Raw genomic sequence first — 19,348 nt, 5'->3', positions numbered from 1 at the left:
TAACGCATAGCTCGTAACTGATAAAATATTATAACTTACATTATATGGATCAGTGGCGTACGCAGGATTTTTTCAAGGGGGGGGGGGGGGGTTTAAAATCGGGTCCAAAATTTCGCAACGACTCAGGAAAATTTGAAAATCGCGCCGGCCAAAAAGTCGCTCAGTGGGGGGGGGGGGGGGGGGGGGGGGGGGGGGGGGGACACTTTTTTTTTTTTTTTTTGGTCTCGAAATTTGAAAATTTGACATTTTGCTCCGTTGGGGGGGGGGGGGGGTAAGGTCACCTTTCTCTTTCTTAGGTCAGCCATGGGGGTAATTTTTTTTTTTTTTTTTTTTTTTAATAATTAAAAAAAAAAAAAAAAAAATCCAAAGGGGGGGGGGGGGGGGGTTTTAGTGATTTTTTAGGGGGGTTTACACACATAAAAATACCAAAGGGGGGGTTTAACCCCCCAAACACCCCCCCTGCGTACGCGCCTGATATGGATTAAAAAAGAAAATCATTATTCTTAATCTTGTGTATCAATAAATAGCCTATTGTATGAAATTTGGATGTTTTTAATCCCTCGTTTACATAAACCTACGGGCTCATTTTCGCGTGAGGGCTAGGAGGGCTTCTTGCCCTAAAATATATTATCCGGATCTCAAATAATCAAGAGTGACCAAAGTGAAAGAGCAAAAAAAAAAAAAAAATCATTGTCATCTTGTTGCCGGGAATCATCCTGATTTATAGATGTTGATGTACTTGTGGTATAAATTTTATTTCGATTTAAAAGGCCAAAATATACGTTTTCAACATAAAAGGCTTTTTATGACATTTTTACTTAATGATTACCTAAACCTTTTTAAAGCTAAAAAGTTGCTTGATCATGCCTTGGGGGGGGGTTTGGTTTTTTTTTTTTTTTTTTTTTTTTTTTTTTTTTTTTTTTTTGGGGGGGGGGGGGGGGTCTGGATCTTCCTGTTTAAGCATTTTTTCATATAGGGCCTATAGTATTTGAAAACGTATTTTGGCCTTTTTTTGTATACTAATTGTGCGGCTAATTATATACCCCTTATATGCCGCTCTTAAGTGTTGGGAACCCCAAATTCGCCTAAAATTGATGGCTATATTTCACTTAGATTGTATCAAAAAAGAAAGAAAAAAGAAAGAGTGTGTCATTTAAGACGCACTCCTGCAAAGATCCCCCCCCCCCCCAAAAAAAAAAAAAAAAAATGTGTTTCAAAAGAAACTAAACGAATACATAATTTGGGAGCTGTTGTAGGCCTACGCAGGAAACCTTAATGTTGTATTCTTTCATCAATATTCGACTTCAAATACATTTATTTTGAAAATCCTTGCAGAAACATATGAGAGTTAAAAAAAAAAAACATTGGGGCTTTAAAGTGATAAAATAGCTGTAAAACATTCAAATCTAGTCTCTCTCTTCAGTTGCCTTGTCAATCGAGATGTGCAAGCTTTCTTTTCGACTGGCTGTTTTGGAGACACCATAATCTTCATTTTGGTCGCTTGCTTCCTCTTTTTCCTCGATGTTATTGGTCGCCAATTTCATGGTGCGAACTGGGATTTGAGATTTTATCTCTCAGCTCAAGCCAGCTAGCTAGCAGACGCCGCGCCTGAAACCGCCCTACTGTGCGTGCATGCAGTGTCAGTGCTAGTGCAGTGCAGTGGGCGTAGCACGCATATAATTATTGAACTGAAATCTAGATCATATAGATCTACATAAGTCAACGCATATTTCAGTCAGAGGAAAAATGACCATGGCAAGTGAAAGGTAAATATTGTAGATACTGTAGATCTACGCCTACCATTCAAAAGTATGTTGTTTAGGCTTTAGCTCGAAATGTTTTCAAGTTCAACAGGATCGAGCTAGTGTCGACTGTTGTCGGTGATTATCATGATTATCAATATCACAATTAGTCTATGCAATAAAATACATAATGACATGTACCGTGTAGTCTATGATGAGTATGAGGCTAGTGTGTGCTACTGCTAGTAGGCCTAGTACATTTGTTGTGAGCGAGTGGCAGGATCAGGATGACCATGATGACGGGGGCCTTGTTTTACTTAGGTTACATCACAATCACATTGAAACTCCATTCACTCATCAAATTAGTTGGGATCACATGTATCTTTCTAGACGATTATTAATAATTGGGAGATGGAGATCGATTGACGGAATGTGTTAATGTGAATTATGAAATGGGTTCAAGAATGTAGCCAATGCAATGAGAAGCGTCAAAATGGATCCATGTGTGGGTGCATTAACTTTTACGATACGTGTACGGCCGCATTTCGGTGATAACAACCGTGCAAGGGATTTTTAGTAGAAGTTGCACCATGCGCTGCACAGTCCTGTTTACAAGGCCACTGCTGCCGCGATCCTCTATGTGCACATGTTATTTGTTATGAAGGTTGCAGGTTTACTTATCGCCTTGCTAATTAAAGCTTATCTGCCATAGTTTACAGGAGGGATTAGACCGCCTTGCAAGGTCACTGGACAGGTGGTTATCTCATCAACTCAGCTCTTAGTTAACATAAGAAAAAGAGGATCATGGGGGACCAATGGTCACCGATTAGGCATTGTTATATAGAGGGCGCAAGTAGCTACAAGTAGTGCAGTGGGCCTTTAAGATATTGTCGACCCATTTTATAAAACAAATAATACACAGGTTTTCGTTTGTGACGTTATGGCGATGCAGCGCTATTCGGGCATTCACAATGGCACAAAATGCACTCGGTTACGCCTCATGAATTTTATTGCACCATAGTGAATACCCTCATCTGCTGCATCGACCCTAACGCACACACACCTGTGTATTATTTGTATAGCAATGAAGCAATAAATTCACATCATTCATTACCGTTATTCAAATTTCCCTTCTACACAATCATGACAATACCACTCAATTTTCTGCTTTCTTTCAGAGTAGTTTGCCATCCTCACTTTACGGTAATCTCTGTTGTTTGTCTTTCAGACTATCCACCAAGGCTTACAGCCAGATGCACATTGAGGAACATCCTGAGGGAGTCCAGGCAACTATCAAAGGTACATCCAGTCATCCAAGAGATTTGTAGGCCTACAGTCAAACCTGCATATAGCGACCGCCCAAGGGAACACATAAAGTGATCTTTATAGACTAGTGGTCTCTAAAGCAGGTTTGACTGTACTTTATAGCATAAAGAAATTCGGCATTTATAAAAGATGTATCCCGAACACAAAATTTAAAAAAAAATTGTTAAAAAATCATAATATCACAGAGGTAGAACTTTATTGCTGGGTGCTTGAGTGGGAAAAGACCACTAAACTTTTTGAATTGGGTTTGTCAAATCAAAACTTTTAACCTATATTAATAAATAATTCAAATAAATTGTCTTATTTTCAAAATAAAGGAACTATACCAGGCTGGCTGAAAGGCAGTTTATTACGGACTGGTCCAGGAAGGTTTGAGATTGGCGAATCAAAGTACAAGCATTTCTTTGATGGTCTGGCCCTCCTCCATCGATTTACCTTTGATAATGGCTCTGTCAAATACTACAGCAGGTCAGTTAAATAGTGCTGGTGATATCATATTTTTCTTATGCACCATTAACCTGCACCTTTCTTTCCACCATAGGTATTCAAAATGTATAGTGTTATACTTTAAAAGGGTCAGGATTGAGCTAAGGGTTAGGGTAAGGCTTAGTCTTAGCATTACTACACTATATACCTCTTAAACCCTGACAGCACATATTGCAGGATAGGTTTGTTAGTATACCATTGGAGTATCATAAGCCAATTAGGTGTAAGACTGATTGGTCATAAAACTTAAATAATATTGGTAATATTCTCTGTTAATAAAGCAGCCGATAGACCTAAAATGTCTATATAAAACACTATTATACCCATTATTACTAGTGAATGGGGCCTAGGACTAATGAGGTGTAATCAGTTGGATACATGCAATGCTCATCAGTGAATGTGCAATCCATTAAATGAACGAATTCATGAATAGCGACCTTATTCTTGTATTATGAATAGCTGTCCTTATGAATAATGACCCTCAATGTGAATTATGAATAGTGACCCTCATCTCACATTATGAATAGTGGTCCTTATGCCTTCGTAAATAGTGATCCCCTTAGTGTTTTATGCATAGTTGTCCTTATGAATAGCGGTCCTTATGAATAATGACCCTTTTCTCAAATAATGAATAGCAGTCCTTATGAATAGCGGTCCTTATGAATTACTCAATATCCTTACATTTCAAAATTTGCCCTAAGGTACCTGGACAGTGACGCTTACAAAGCCGCCATGAAGGAGAACCGCATCGTCTACACTGAATTTGGGACAGCTGGGTTCCCCGATCCCTGTCTCAACATCTTCAGTCGAGCAATGTCCACTTTTCTGACCCGCCTCAAGTTCACGGACAATGCCAATGTGAACTGGGTTCGGTCCGGCGACCAGTTCTACACCATCACAGAGACTCCGCTGATCCAGAAAATTGACCCTGTCACTCTGGAGAAGGAGGAAACGGTAAGTAATGAATAATATAGCGCCTTTTCGAAAGGATACAAGGCGCTGTCTCTTAGATTATCAACAATTTAAGAGTTGTACAGTACAGCTAAGTTTTCAGTTGTTTTTTGAAGAAATCTAGTAGGCTAAAATCCAGTGAAGTACTTTTTCTTAAGAACAAGGGGAGTTTGTTCCAGAGACGTGGGGCTAAGGACTAAAAGGATTTGAAACCAGCCTGTTTACGGGATTTGGGAATGACAAAGGTAGGAGCTGGTGAAGACCTAAGAGAATATGATGTTCTCTGTTGCTGAAAGAGTGAGGAAATTTACACAGGAAGGGTGGTCGACGTAGATTTGAAAGTTTGATCAGGTAGAGCGATTTTCAAATTTTCGGAAGCAAAAAGAAAAAAAATTGGGCCCCCACCCCTAAGAAATCCTGGATCCGCGCCTGGTTCTACCACATATGTGTATACATGTCCTGGTACCTGTACCTGTGGTATTGGATGATTGGATGTTATGACATATGCAGGGTATTTTCCACATGAGAGTACTTTAGTTTAACTGAATTCCAATATAGTTTAGGTTGAAGAAGGTATTAAAAGACAAATGAAATACCAATTAAGGGGAAGTAGGGGTACATACATATGAAATAAGATGTGAACTAATGTTAATGGATAAAAGAAGTTCTTGTCATAATTTCTAGGTATTCCCAATTTAATTTTTTTTTTAAATAAAAATTAGTAGTCCAAGGACTAATTATTCTGGACCTCTAGGAAAAACAGAGCTATCAAATTAATGGCTCTGAATAGAGCGATGCATCCATATCATTTTTAAGTAACTATCATTGTTTATGTTCCTAAATATTATGTATATGTATGTATATATTTTTTATACTCAAAATAAATAAGTGTTTACATTGAAATATGGGTGTAAGATATGCTCATCATTAATTTTTTCTTCAAAGTTTTATTAAAAATATAATAATTCAGTTCCAAGGGAGTGAAAAATCTTTGGGAATAATGCAATAGTATAAGAATATAACAAATAGGAATGAAGAGATCACTCAGTGATGGACTTTAATCTTCTCTTTTTTTCTTCTTATATCTCTATCTCAAAGGTTGATATATCCAAGATCATCTCTGTCTTTACTGGAACCGCGCACCCACATCAGAGTGCTGATGGGACCATCTACAACCTTGGGGTCAACTTTGGGGCGAGAAGTACCTACAATCTCATCAAATTACCACCTCCAACTGAAGGTAATCATGCAAGTTGGCTCAGTTGGTAAAGCCTCTGCCTGTCGAACCAAATAGTTCTCAGGTTCAAATCCCACCCAGGCAGATGACTGAAGCCTGCGTTGTGTGTTAACGTGCCCCTCCCCCTTGTTTCATAGGCCCAGGCTATGTTAAGTGGAAAACATTCCGTCCCTCGGATAGGATGTTTAATGGTGGTCCCGTGTAGAGAAGAGTCAGTACCTTTGCACGTTAAGAACCTATTGCACTATTCGTATAAAGACTAGGGGAACAAATGGAAGAAGAAGAAGAAGAAGAAGAAGAAGAAGTACTTCAAATCTATTTGTGTTTTCTTTAACTTAGCCCTCTGAATTATGGGGAGGAGTTCTTGATCTATATCTTCCTCTTTTCTAATATTTGTTAAAACCAACTATAAAATATAGTGATCATGGCAGTTGAAGTTCATGGGTCACATTACACGTAAAGAAGGCCTAGAGAATCTTGCACTGACAGGGAAAATTGTGGGAAGAAGGAGTAGGGGAAGAAGGAGGATACTTTGGATGGACAGTCTGCAGAAATTGTTGGAAGAGAGAGGAGTAAAAGAACTGGTAGTGGTACTAATACAGAAGGTTAGGAACCGAGGGTTGTGGAACAGCATGATCGCCAAAGTCAATCGATATGGCACTTAGAGAGAGAGAGAGAGAGAGATCATGGTGTTTGCCACTTTTGGAGGATATAGACTGATTTGGTTCCCGCCCCACCTTAATCCAAACTGCTTGGAAGGGGTGGGGGTAGGGGGTATAGTCATGTAGGGTTGGGTAGAAGGATTAGTTAAAGCCCCTCTAAAGTGTTGGTAGCCCCATAATTTGATGGAGAAATTTCACTTAAATTTTATCACAATGTGAAAGAAGTTGTCATTTAAGACACATTTCTGCAAGGATTTTCAAAGCAAATGTGTTTGAAGTCGGATATTGATGAAAGGATACAAAATTTAGGTTTCCGCATACAACAGAAAACCTAAAGTATGTATTCTTTATCATTTTTTGGGGGGAAATATTTGCAGAAGTGTGTCATCAATGACATCCTCTTTCACATCATGATACAATTTAAGTAAAATTTTGCCATCAAATTGTTTTCGAATTTGGGGCTCCCAACACTTAATAGGGGGCTTTTAAGGGGGGGGGGGGGTTGGCTTGGGAGGGCAGCTGATGGTGATAGTATAGGGAGTCACATTTTTGGTGGTAGCTGCACTGATACATGCACTATTCACATGTATATTGTATGATTAAAGTCCTGCTTTCATTTTCTCTATCTAAGGTAACAATGAGTCGATTTACAAGGAGGCGTCCATCGCTCTCACCATCTCCACGACGGACACCTACCCTTCCTACTCCCACAGCTTCTTCATGACGCCCAACTACTTCGTCCTCGTCGAACAGCCCCTCTACATCAACATGATCAAGCTGGCATCCCTGGCAGTCATGGGCTACTCCTTCCTGGACGTCTTGGAGTTCTGCCCGGACAAACCCACCAGGTTCCACGTGGTGAGGCGCTCGGACACCGTCCCCGTTGCGACCAAGTACATCACCGAGGCGCAGTTCTTCTTTCACCAGATCAATGCCTTTGAGAAGGAGGGCCACATCGTGATCGACATGTGCAGCTATAAGGACAATGAGATCATGAAGAGGCTGTACCTCAAGACTCTGGAGGAGGAAGGGCTGGTAGACGTTGGGGTCCAGTGCAAGAGATACTACTTACCCATTGATGTTGAGGTAAGCCATGTTGAGTGTCGTTGCCGAGTAGTTTAAGGCGCTTGACTGGAGATGCGATGGTCGAGGGTTCGAATCCCGACACGGCGCTAATATCCTTCGGCAAGATATTAACCTGCACTTGCTACTCTGCACCTACACCTGTAGGTGCCTAAACGGGTACCCTGTAGGATGCGATCATCATTGTGTGGGTCAAACAGTTTTTTAACGTCAAGTAACGCCTGGCTGGATTGCTCCCCAGGGAGTGGAGATTGTGCACACAGTGTGTGCAGGTAAGTGTTGAATCCAATGACCAGGGTAATAGTATATCTGTAAAGCATTTAGGGACATCATAGATGTATTAAGCGCTATATAAAAGCAGAATATTAGTATGCTAGCTTACCAATATGAATTGGCACAAAAGGAAACTTATAGAAAGCTTTCTTATCCTATCTTATTACATAAAATTAGAACCACATTGTTAGGATATGGAGGTAGTAAATACATTGACAACATTGATCAGGCATAATCTTAACTAAAATCTTATTCAGATATTTCAATTAAACCATTGTCTCCCATGCACCAAGCTTCATGTACACAATAAAATTGCTTTGACATTTTTTATGCCTCCGTTACGAAGTAGCCGGAGGCATTATGTTTTCGGGTTGTCCGTCCGTTCGTACGTCCGTACTTTGGTCATGTATGTATCTTGTAAAGCCGATGAACTGATTAGATTTTGGGGGTTACGAGGTCAAAGGTCAAAGGTCACAGGGCTCATTATGTATGCAAAACGAGCTCGTGATCACGTTATCTGAAGAACTGGTTTATGGATTCCTGCCAAACTTTGGTCATGTATGTATCTTGTAGAGCCGATGAACTGATTAGATTTTGGGGTCACGAGGTCAAAGGTCAAAGGTCACAGGGCTCATTATGTATGCAAAACGAGCTCGTGATCGCGTTATCTGAAGAACCGATTGATGGATTGCTTCCAAACTTAAGTCATGTATGTTACTTGCAAAGCCGAAAAACTGATTAGATTTTGAGGTCACGAGGTCAAAGGTCAAAGGCCACAGGGCTCATTATGTATGCAAAACGAGCTTGTGATCGCATTATCTGAAGAACCGATTGATGGATTGCTGCCAAACTTAGGTCAGGTATGTTACTTGCAGAGCCGATGAACTGATTAGATGTAGGGGTCACAAGGTCAAAGGTCAAAGGCCACAGGGCACATTATGTATGCAAAAACAGCTCGTGATCGCATTATCTCAAGAACCGATTGATGGATTCCTGCCAACTTAGGTCATGTATGTTTCTTGCAGAGCCAATGAACTGAGTAGATTCTTGGTTCATAAGGTCAAAGGTCATGGGCTCATTATGTATGCAAAAATAGCTTGTAATCACAATATTCTGAGAACCTGTTAATGGATTACAATTGAACTTGAATTCGAAAAATTTCTTCTTTTTTGGTTTGTAAAATTGCTCTATGACGGAGGCATCATTTTCGACTGCGCGCAGTCGAAGTTCCATCTAGTTTCCTTCTACTTTCAATTTTCCTTTTCCCTTTTCTTTGGTCAATTTAATAAGGGGGTCAGGAGCCCCCCCCCCCCTCCCCCCATAGTCACCCCACCCCCAGCACTGCGCTACCCGTGAAAGTTATGAAGATACAGTATGTTCTTTGATAATTTCCTTTCTTTTTACACCTCATGAAGGGTTTCCAACCCGGTGACACGGTGTCAACATTGCACAAGAACGAGACCACCGCATACATGGAATCAGAAGGAACCATCTTCTGCAAGCCATTCGTCCTGTGTGACGTAGGTAGGTCTCTTTGCCTATCAACTCCTCTCGAAGGCAGTTCTACTAATATCCGTTATGCAAAGGAACTGAATTTTCGAAAAATAATTCACCAAATGAAATCTTTGTCTAGCAGGGCTCCCATTGTCATGGAAAAAAATGGATAAATACATTTTTCTGGAAAGTCATGTAAACTCATGGAAGATGAAAGAAATGCTCCTAAAGTCATGGAAAGTCATGGAAATTATGAGGGTAGGTAGAGGCCATCACAAACACGGAGCAACATATTTTCAGAGTGGTATTATTCATACGCCGCTTAGATGCTATGACCTACACCAAAATGGTACCTCTCTGGTCATGGAAACAGGCAATATTAAAAATGGGTCATGGAAAGTCATTGAATTTGGTTTCGAATTTCTGTTGGAACCCTGTCTAGTACTCGATGCTTTCCTCTTTGTCTCAAGGTACCTTATGTCTTGAGACTTTTGACTTTTTTTTTTACAAGACATATGCTCGAGACTTATTTCTCTGTTAAAGATAATACAAAGCTTTGGTATAGGGTCATGAATTTGGTTCAAATGAACATATTGGAAGCATAAACGATCCTACATTTTACAATATTCAGTGATCGTTGTCGCGGTTGAACTCGAGTCTAAAGTTTTGATATTGTAGATAATAAACTCTTTATGTTGAATAGCTCCCTCTCAAGGTCAAGATATTAATTAAGCTATAAAACAATTTTTCTCGACCAAAATCGACTGATTAGCTATTCCCGTTTGGAAATTATATATCATATCATATTCTGAGATTTTCATGGTCGCAGCTACTATTGTACGGCAAAAGGCGCTATTTGAAATTTATCAAAATTTACCAGGAACACCAGTAAATTTTAATATTCAATTTTTCTCAAAAGTAGAAATGTTTTAAGGAGCTAAATTTTCTAGTGCTTATAATACATCCATAGGGGCATCCAAATATATCAAAATTGTAAAGAATCACTATCCACCCAATTTTCAAAATTTCCCAAAACTTTGTATTACTTTTAAGTCACAGCATAAACTGTATATTCTCATATGGAACTGTACTAACAGTCCATAATCTAAATCCAGAGTGAAATTGCCCCCCCCCCCTTTCAAAGAAAATTTCAATAACTATTGTGTGTCTCTCTTGTTTTTGTAACTACCAGGCATAGAGCTGCCAAGAATCAACTATGAGAAGTACAATGGGCAACCGTACCAGTACGTGTATGGCGTATTAGGTACAGGTGAGCATGATAACAGGGTAAGAATCTGTTTTTATTAGAGACCAATCATAAGACTTAAAGTAGTCATCCAAAGAATCAAAAGTGTTTTGAACTGATGCAAACTTCATATCTTTGCAAAGGGGAAGCCTTACTGATCAAATATAACAACTTCCCTCTTCAAAATATGTTTGGATCCCGCATCTCTCAACAATGTTAATTTTGAGATCCAATGATTTTCTGCCATTAGCAGTCCTCCGTAGAGCGTCAAACTAACCCAAGATATCTTGGGAAGATTTCCCAAGCAAATCGCCCGCTATTTCATGATCAGGCTAATTTCCAGAATCAGAAATAGCAAGCTATTTGGCAAACTTGAGCTGATGAAGACAGACTGCTATAGAACAGGAGAGGGACACGCTGATGCCAATCACTCAAGTGTTTGCTGATGATGTTAGGGGTTTTGTGTCGCTATCAGGCATCGAAATATGAATTTGGATTATTACATCTATATTAAAAAGAGATATAGCAGTTTAAAGGATAATCCAACCTTTTTAAAAGTTCATTTGAATGAAAGCAGAAAAATATGAGTAACAGAATGGCGAACGTTTGAAATGCATTGTACCAATAATAAGAGAGTTGTGAGTGTTTGAAATACGAGTTCAATAAATTTATGCAAATCACAAATTTGATATTTCAGTAATGGATTGTGAGGTAGTCATATCATCGCAATAAAACCAAACAATATATAAATATCTTATCCTAGATTGCCAAGATAGATGTCGAGGCTGGAACAAGTAAGATATGGTATGAAGATGGTTGTTACCCCTCTGAGCCTGTCTTTATTGGAACTCCAGAGGGCCAGGAGGAGGACGATGGTATGACTAGGATTTTTCTCTGTGGTTATTTTCATACTTACATGATTTATTTATTGTCTTGCACGCTTTATTTTTTATTTACTTATCTTATGATTGAAATCAGAATTTGACAAGTACGCAGGCACGGACTCTAAGTTGACACTTCAGCACAAATCAAAAAAGCCTTGAGCCTAGCCTAGCTCGGTCAGTCTCTGGCTGTGTAGAATATACATGTAGTACAGGACCTCTGTGGTGCAGTAGAATGTAAAGTCTTCATAGTCTTCTAATTCAGGCACTGTTACATGTACATACTAGAAATTGACCATGGAGCATGTGTCATGCAATGGTGCATTTGATATGCATGTGTAATTTATAACATGGAAGGTTTGATAAATAAATACAAAAATAATTCTAAAACGTGTCAATGTACCTCTTTTCTCTAAGGCGTTGTCTTATCAACTGTGCTAAACTTCAATGAGGGGGGTTCCCCTTTCCTGGTTGTGCTGGACGCCAAGACCTTTACGGAGCTAGGACGGGCGGAGCTACCCATCAAGGACATGGCCTATGCGATCCACGGCTTCTTTGCAGAGGGCATTTAGAGTCTGGCTGGTGAGTTGAATATACGTTGATGGTGATTTGTGGAGGTAAAGGAGACCCTGCAAATTTGGGGATATATACAATGGCTTTGTCGATTGTAGTCAAGAAACATTGTTTTAAAGCTAAAGTAATATCAGTCTTGAGAGGGAGCTATGCAACATAAAGAGTTTATTATTTACAATTTTATCACTTTAGACTCGATTTCAACAGCGAAAACGATCATTGTATATATTGTAAAATTGCATATGCTTCCAATATGTTTATTTGAACCAAATTCATGAACAAATATCAAAACTTTGTATTACCTTTAACATGCTATTAAAGGTGGTGACTCTCTTCTACACAGGCCCTCCATTTTACGTCCTATCTGAGGGACGGAGTATTTTCCGTCTGCAAACCAACCTGCGTCTATGGAACAGGAAAGGGGCACATTCAAACTCTGCCTTGGCTGGATTCAAACCCAGGATTTTCAACAGGCAGATCCTTCACCGACCGAGCCATTTATAATGTTGGTTTCTTGTATAATATAGAATCTTAATGCCATTTATTAAATCAAGTGACTGAATCAAAAATTGTGCAATCTATTTTTCTGGACTTAAAGTGTGCTTCATATTTGCAATTGATAATAATGTTAAGAGCATAACGAATCTTAAAAGGTTCAAATATTTATATAAACAGGAATTGTTGAAGCATATTTTGTGTACTTAGTAGGAGCTTCATCATCCTCTTCATCTTACCTATATAAGCTTCTTTTTTTTTTATATACCTCATACATAGATTGTCATTCACTGATTGGTCAAAACTATATCACATGACTATTAAGAGTATTTCGATCTATCACTGCGTCAGAGGGTTTGATAGCTACTATCAACCCCTGTGATAGGACTCCTAACCCCTCTGCGACTTTTGCACACAGAGCGTACAAGATTTCAAATGCACGCTCAATCCATGCAATTTATACGCTGGGCCGCAGTAACTGTACTTGGATTTCTTTTAGCGTTGGATTTGAAACTGTTTTGAGCTTCAAAAGACTAAATATATTACTGTGAGGAGCATAGAGACTCCTGATATTGGATTTATTTTCTAGACCTATTCATTAACCAATGAAAAGGATGAGGTATATAAAACGAATATGGACTGCTCTGTATTTCGGATGGTGGAGGAAATTATCATGAGCAGTCAATATTTGTATACCGGTACTATACTCTCTCTCTCTCTCTTTCTCTCTTTCTCTCTTTTTCTTTGTCTCTACATGTATCCCTTTTCTTCTTCTGTGAAACTGTTCTGCGTGTGCTGTATGTAATGTATGCTGATGAGTGTTTTTGTGTGAATAGGGGTGTGGTACATGTATTGAAATGAATGGGTGTATGGGGGGGGGGGTATGTTTTCACTTTTATTACTATTGCCTGTCAATTAATTTTATTCAAATTCCATTTATGTTCATTTATTTGTCTTTATTTTGTACAGGGTTCCTCTTATGAATCTGTGCTGTCTCAATAGTCTTTCTAATGTTTTGTTTTATGTATTCTTTATGGAGTTACATGTCAGAGATATAAATTGAAATTGAATTGAATTGAATTTAATTGACATTTTCAGTGTATAACCAGTCTTGATACATGTACATGTATGTTTTATTGCCAGCATTTAGGTTCTTGCTTATCTCATGCATTATTATCAATCCGTGCAATCCATGTACTTTGAAGCTCCATAAGATAATATCCATGGTCTAAAGAGTTTTCTTATGAAGTGTACCAAGTACAAGTATCACTATTCATATACATGTATCTATGACAATGGTTGAAAGCTAGGATGTGCCAAGTGTGGTGATATTTGATGAATTTGTGTGTAATATTTGTCAGTAAAAAACTCTGTGTTTAGTTTGTCAGCACATTGTTCAACGTACTGCATTTTTTTAAACTGATAAGTGGTGCAATATTGATATCTAAATTATGTACGGTACATGAATGGTTTTCTTTCTTGCATTTTAATTTATATTAAAGAGTATAAATTTATGTTGAGAACATAATAATGCTTATGGGCATTGAAGAAGTAATGGGTTTATTACATGACCTATTAATTATACCTATACATATAAGTATGTTTTAGGTTGATATCTAAATGATTCCTTTCTCTCTATTGTGATCTTATTGGGTCCTTTGGACATATTCTATATTCATACCATAATTCATTTTATATTGATTGAAAGGTTGATTAACACTTTACTTTTTTTTTAAACTTTTAACAGCATTATTGTAAGTGTGTTGTATATATTGTTGAAATTATGTATTTAAAATTAAGGTAAAAATTGATATAATGAAAATATGGTAATTATCATCATTTCAAGTCATCACACCTAAATGGCATATGTTCCCCTGCCATGCCGCTATTAGTGCATGTCTTATCCAGCCTGTCACAGCAGCATGGTACATGGTCTGCACCGAGTCTGATGAAGGTCTGCACTGCTTACATGTATATTTGACATTTAATTGTCATGGTAAACTTTACAGATTCATATTTAAAATTGTGATGAAAATAAATCATGTAACGGTACGATACACTTTGACTCCGAAAATTTCAAAAAACAGATGACATTTCTTTCCATCCCACCTTGAAACGATGATGAGGGCTTTTTGTGCTGTATGTGACATAGTGATATGATGTGTAGTTTGTGCAAACCCTGTTATAAACAAACAAACAGAACAAGAAAAACCATAACAGGATTGAAAAGCCTTTAATCTTGTCAGTTTTAGGGAAAGGCAGGGAGAGAGGGGCACAAAGCAAAAGGGCATTAATATGATCTTGGCCTTTTTTATTTTGAGAAGGGAATTGTGGCTAATGATATGAATAATGGGTTGGGCATCACTGCAAAAAAGAAGAATATACAATACATGTAAGAAGCATGTAGTCTAACACAGATGAAGGCTTGAATGATATCGATGGAAAATATATTTATATTCAATATGTCAGTGTGCCTAGTTTTTCAAAGTTTATTCACTCCCTTGTGGAATGTGTGTGTCAATATTAGCCTGTGTCTTTAACATTTTTCTGTCACCATTAATTGGGAGCAAATGTATTCATATATATTTTATATATTTATATATGTATATTTCCATTCACTACCTTGCAGTCAATATATGTAAGCATGCCTTAGACATTGCTATGTATGTGAAGTGTTTGTGTACTAAAGTGATTCATGCAAATGTGCTGCCTTATTGCAGAAGCTTATTTTCATATACCATTTTTCCATGGTTGAAATATTTTAAACAATCCAATTTTTGTGAGACAGAAACCCATCAATATGTGGCATTTTTGTGAATGAAAATAATTATAATCAATTTTCAAATTTGTTTATAACAAGGCTTCAATGGAAGATGAATATACGCATGTCAAGTTTGAATTTACTTGTAAACTTCATTCATATACATGAACACTTTGTTTCACAATACTTAACTAAAACAATTATATAAACAAGAAAATCAACAAGTGGTATAATAGTTTGTATGCTCCGGTTCTTAATCAAGAGAAATAAGTCAATTAAACAATGCATTTTGAAATTCTTGCGTTAATTTTGTCATACCTGCATCGATGTATGTATGGTATAGGAAGCCAAACTTCCAGTGAATAGTCTGTGAGCATTGTTCAAACTTATCTTATGAAATAACATTTCCAGTGAACTTTTTTTCCGTTTTGAAAGCTGAGTGATATACATGTACATTGTACAACCATGATTTGTAAGAAACCTACTGTATAAAGGCATTGAAAAAGTGCGTATTTAAGAACTGAAGGAGCTTGGGATATGTTGTAAGTAATAACATCAAAATTGTGATGTACTCTTTTTAGTCTTTTATAATTCTTTGGGTATACATTTAGGTATGTCAATTTTAAATGGTCAATGTTTTTAAAGATACTATTTCCCATTTGCAGCCAAAATCAAATTCTGTAGAACTTTGCAGGAATTATGAATAATATTGAATATGTCATGCATGTCCTATCTGTGAAATCTAAACATTAGCAGTGTCTTAATATTCAAATTATGCAAAGAAACCCGTTTACTATTGGGACTATAATTGTCTAGAAGATTCAAAGAAGTACTTAGCAGGTAATTATGCATGTGCGATGTTTAAATTCATGATAGATTTGAAGCTATTCATCACGGTCAAATAGGAAATGCAAGAAAAGGCGTGTATTTTACTTACCAGAATATTTAATCATACTGTACCGGTATGCTTTCCAATGTACTGAACCTATTTAGTGATGATAGTCGTAGATAATAAATTCTACAGTGCCGGCACTTAATACCCCTACCACCACAACGATTAATGTCCATTTTGTTTATCAAAGTGTGAAAAAGGGTCCATCGAAGGGCTCATTTTCTTGCTTGAATAATGTAGTGATCATTAACAATATTGCACGTTTTATTGATCTCATTGTAAAGATGTATGTAGCGGTATGTATAATTTACTATGTGCACTTATCACGTCATCCTACACCAATTACCTAATGATACACTAATTACCTAGCTCATACGGTACACCAATCACCTAATCATACACTCAACACCTCTCCAGTCATTTAAATACATTTTCCTTTTTATGATAGTTATGATTTTATTATCAAACACATCAAAATAAAGAAAATATTTAACAATACTGATAATTTGTTAGGTATCATATGCTTTCATTATATGTGAAACAAAAATGCAAAATGGTTTTCTCTGTGGAAAGTGATATACAGACTTCTTACAAGGTGGGTCAATATATTATATACAAATTATATACAACAGAACAAACCATAATTAATGTAAGATATAATTTGCACATGCCCTTATCTTAAAAGAGAATGTTGAGTTCTGGTAATGACACAAACAATTGAATTTTCTAATTATTTGTTTGTCATCAGTTAGGATGAAATCACCTGAAAGTTATTAAAAATGTTTGTGTGTAGTCCCATATGCCCATTTCTGTGACCTTCAGCGAGACAGAGTAGATCGGTTTGATGATTCCAAAACCTTGCAGTATACACCAATTTGTATCTACTACACGACCAACCTTTCTACATTGCTTACAGACACTTTCTTTCATATTGTAATTTCAAGACCAGAGCTCAACATGACCTTTCCACAAAAACAATACACAGGCTTTAGTTAGAGTAAAGACTATTCCTCAGTCATACCAATCATCATTCATCTTTTTCAAATCAGAAATAATATTAGGAAAAGTAAGTACATTTGGCCAATGTACTTTTCTCCAAAAAAAGTTGCTCACGACTACAATACCTAAAGGTTGCCTGGAGATTGAGAAAAATAACAATCACAAGCAATTAAGTAATTAAGCAAGGTGGATTCTATCTACAGAAATACCAGTGCATACTTGCTTAACTCCCACAGCAAAAAACGGGAATTGAGGCAAAATTATGAATAATGTTATCCAGAAGAAAAAGAAGAAAAAAAAAAGAAAAAAATAATAAGTTGAAATTTGTTCTAAACCTTCCTCCAGTCCTTCCAATAATCCTGGATCTTTTACTTGCATATGAATCAATAATGAAAGGCAAACATCTTATTGCTACAAAGTGCAAATAAACTTTGGTCACTTATCATAATTTTTACACGATACAATCCTTTTTTTGTTGTTCAAAGGCTCAATCTATAATCATGTATAAAGGGAAAATGGCATATCATATATGTATATAACAGATGCACGATGATGTTCTCATTTAAACAGGAGTTGAACCACTGCTTAAAACATGAAATGAACACGAGAGGGAGGGAGGAAGAGAGAGAGAGAGAGTGATAGAGGGATAGAACAAAATTATGTCAGATCTTCAAACCACTTCAAGTTTATCAATATATACTATCATATTCAATGACATTATGTCCCAGGAAAACAACAGATCAGCTCAAAAATCATAAAATCACTATGTGGTACTAGTTGTGACAATAAATTGATTGTTGGTTTGTTCTTATGTCAAAAAAGTAACCTCTGAGATTTTATAGAAGAGTGAAGGAAAAGTCACAGAGAAGGAAATGGTCAGCAAATTTCAGTCCCAGGCAGGATTAAATGCAGCCCATTATGACGAAAAAACACACAATTATTCTAAGCTTTAGAATAAATACGAACAAGCAATACAAATTTAAATAATACCCCTGGAAAACCAAGACGCCAATCCAACTACTCAGCATATCTCAACAAATGAAGGCCACTTTAACCCCCAAATAGGAAAATCACAAGCCTTGTCTATTTGCCTACATTACATCTATTCAAATCAAAAGATAATTTTTTTCCTGTGAAGGTTATTTGAGTGACTTTCTGGTGGTTTTTCAGTTTTCTAGTAACCAATACAGAAGTTGCATTTTCATACAAGTAGTAAAACTGTGTTCATCTAAAAACCAATGAATGTTTAATGTATTAAAGCATCCCACCACCATCCAGACTTTATTTCTTCACATGGTAATGCTACATTGCATCGTCATTTGAGTGGTACATATGTAATACAAATGTACATGTAGTTTATCGAAAAAGAATGGATTATGACCAAACAAGTAAGCAAACCTCAATCCTTTTATCGAGGGGATATTAATTTATTCCTAATGCCCTGTCCATATCGCATTCTAATTCCGTGCCTGAAAATAATCTCTCATAATTTTGGTGTTATTTTATGAATACCTTTCATTACCACATTCGCTAGAATAACTTATACATTTACATGGTATTTCTGCCATTAAAAGCATGAAGGGATAATATACATATATAATCTTTGGTATTACACAATAAATTGTTCGTTGGTAAGGCATACTATACATATTTTGACTTGTAGGGTGTGTGACACAATATTTTTTTTTATTGGCTAAGGAAGTTATATTTTCACAAAGTGCAAAGCTCTGAGGGAAAATATAACTTCTTTGCTGTCCAAACATGGACATTAAACTCCTTTCACTTTATATCAGGGGAGAGTTTCGCAAAGACTAAGATCGACTTTAAGTTGGACTTAACTACATGTATGTCAGGCCATTCATGCCACTAGTTGCTCCGTCACCATTATGATCTTAAATAATATTTTTTCCTTCAATAATGAATTATCAAAATATGTTAATTCTGTAGATTTGTGACCTTGATTTGTAAGTCCCTTGAGTGACCAATGCCAGTAAATGGTGAGAAAAAACAGTGGCGTGAAGGGCCTACCACATTTAAGTCCAACTTATAGTCGACCTTAGTCTTTGTGAAACAACCCTCTGTTATACTAGATAGCCTTGATTTCACTTTGCTTCATATCAAATTAACGGTAATATGCAATCTCATGCCTTTTTTTTTCTGGAGCCGCTGCAGGATGGACATTAGAATGAAGCTTTACATATTACATTCCCATGCAATAACCTAAAATCCAGGCTGACTGCCCAATTA

General features: G+C 37.0%; 1 protein-coding gene across 1 annotated transcript; it reads left to right on the top strand.

Moving 5' to 3' along the window:
- Positions 1–1,586: 1,586 nt before the first annotated feature.
- Positions 1,587–16,261, top strand: LOC593011 (beta,beta-carotene 15,15'-dioxygenase). The gene is made up of 11 exons (XM_030979571.1): positions 1,587–1,766; positions 2,971–3,041; positions 3,386–3,536; positions 4,256–4,508; positions 5,604–5,745; positions 7,036–7,490; positions 9,176–9,284; positions 10,447–10,541; positions 11,264–11,375; positions 11,799–11,963; positions 12,298–16,261. The coding sequence occupies exons 1-10, from the start codon at positions 1,747–1,749 to the stop codon at positions 11,951–11,953; spliced, it is 1,563 nt and encodes a 520-aa protein (XP_030835431.1). The 5' UTR covers positions 1,587–1,746; the 3' UTR covers positions 11,954–11,963; positions 12,298–16,261.
- The last annotated feature ends 3,087 nt before the right edge of the window (positions 16,262–19,348 follow it).

Source organism: Strongylocentrotus purpuratus, unplaced genomic scaffold, assembly GCF_000002235.5.
Source record: "Strongylocentrotus purpuratus isolate Spur 01 unplaced genomic scaffold, Spur_5.0 spur5_scaffold_10, whole genome shotgun sequence".
NCBI lineage: Eukaryota > Metazoa > Echinodermata > Echinoidea > Camarodonta > Strongylocentrotidae > Strongylocentrotus > Strongylocentrotus purpuratus.
The sequence above is the reverse complement of the archived record's forward strand: the minus strand, read 5'-3'. Positions and strand labels throughout refer to the sequence as shown.

Bases quoted from the DNA above. Each gene is read 5' to 3' on its own strand.
- LOC593011 (XM_030979571.1), top strand. From the start codon at position 1,747: ATGACCATGGCAAGTGAAAG. The intron at 7,491-9,175 runs GTAAGCCATGTT...CACCTCATGAAG, and splicing joins ACTTACCCATTGATGTTGAG to GGTTTCCAACCCGGTGACAC. The intron at 10,542-11,263 runs GTAAGAATCTGT...ATCTTATCCTAG, and splicing joins CAGGTGAGCATGATAACAGG to ATTGCCAAGATAGATGTCGA.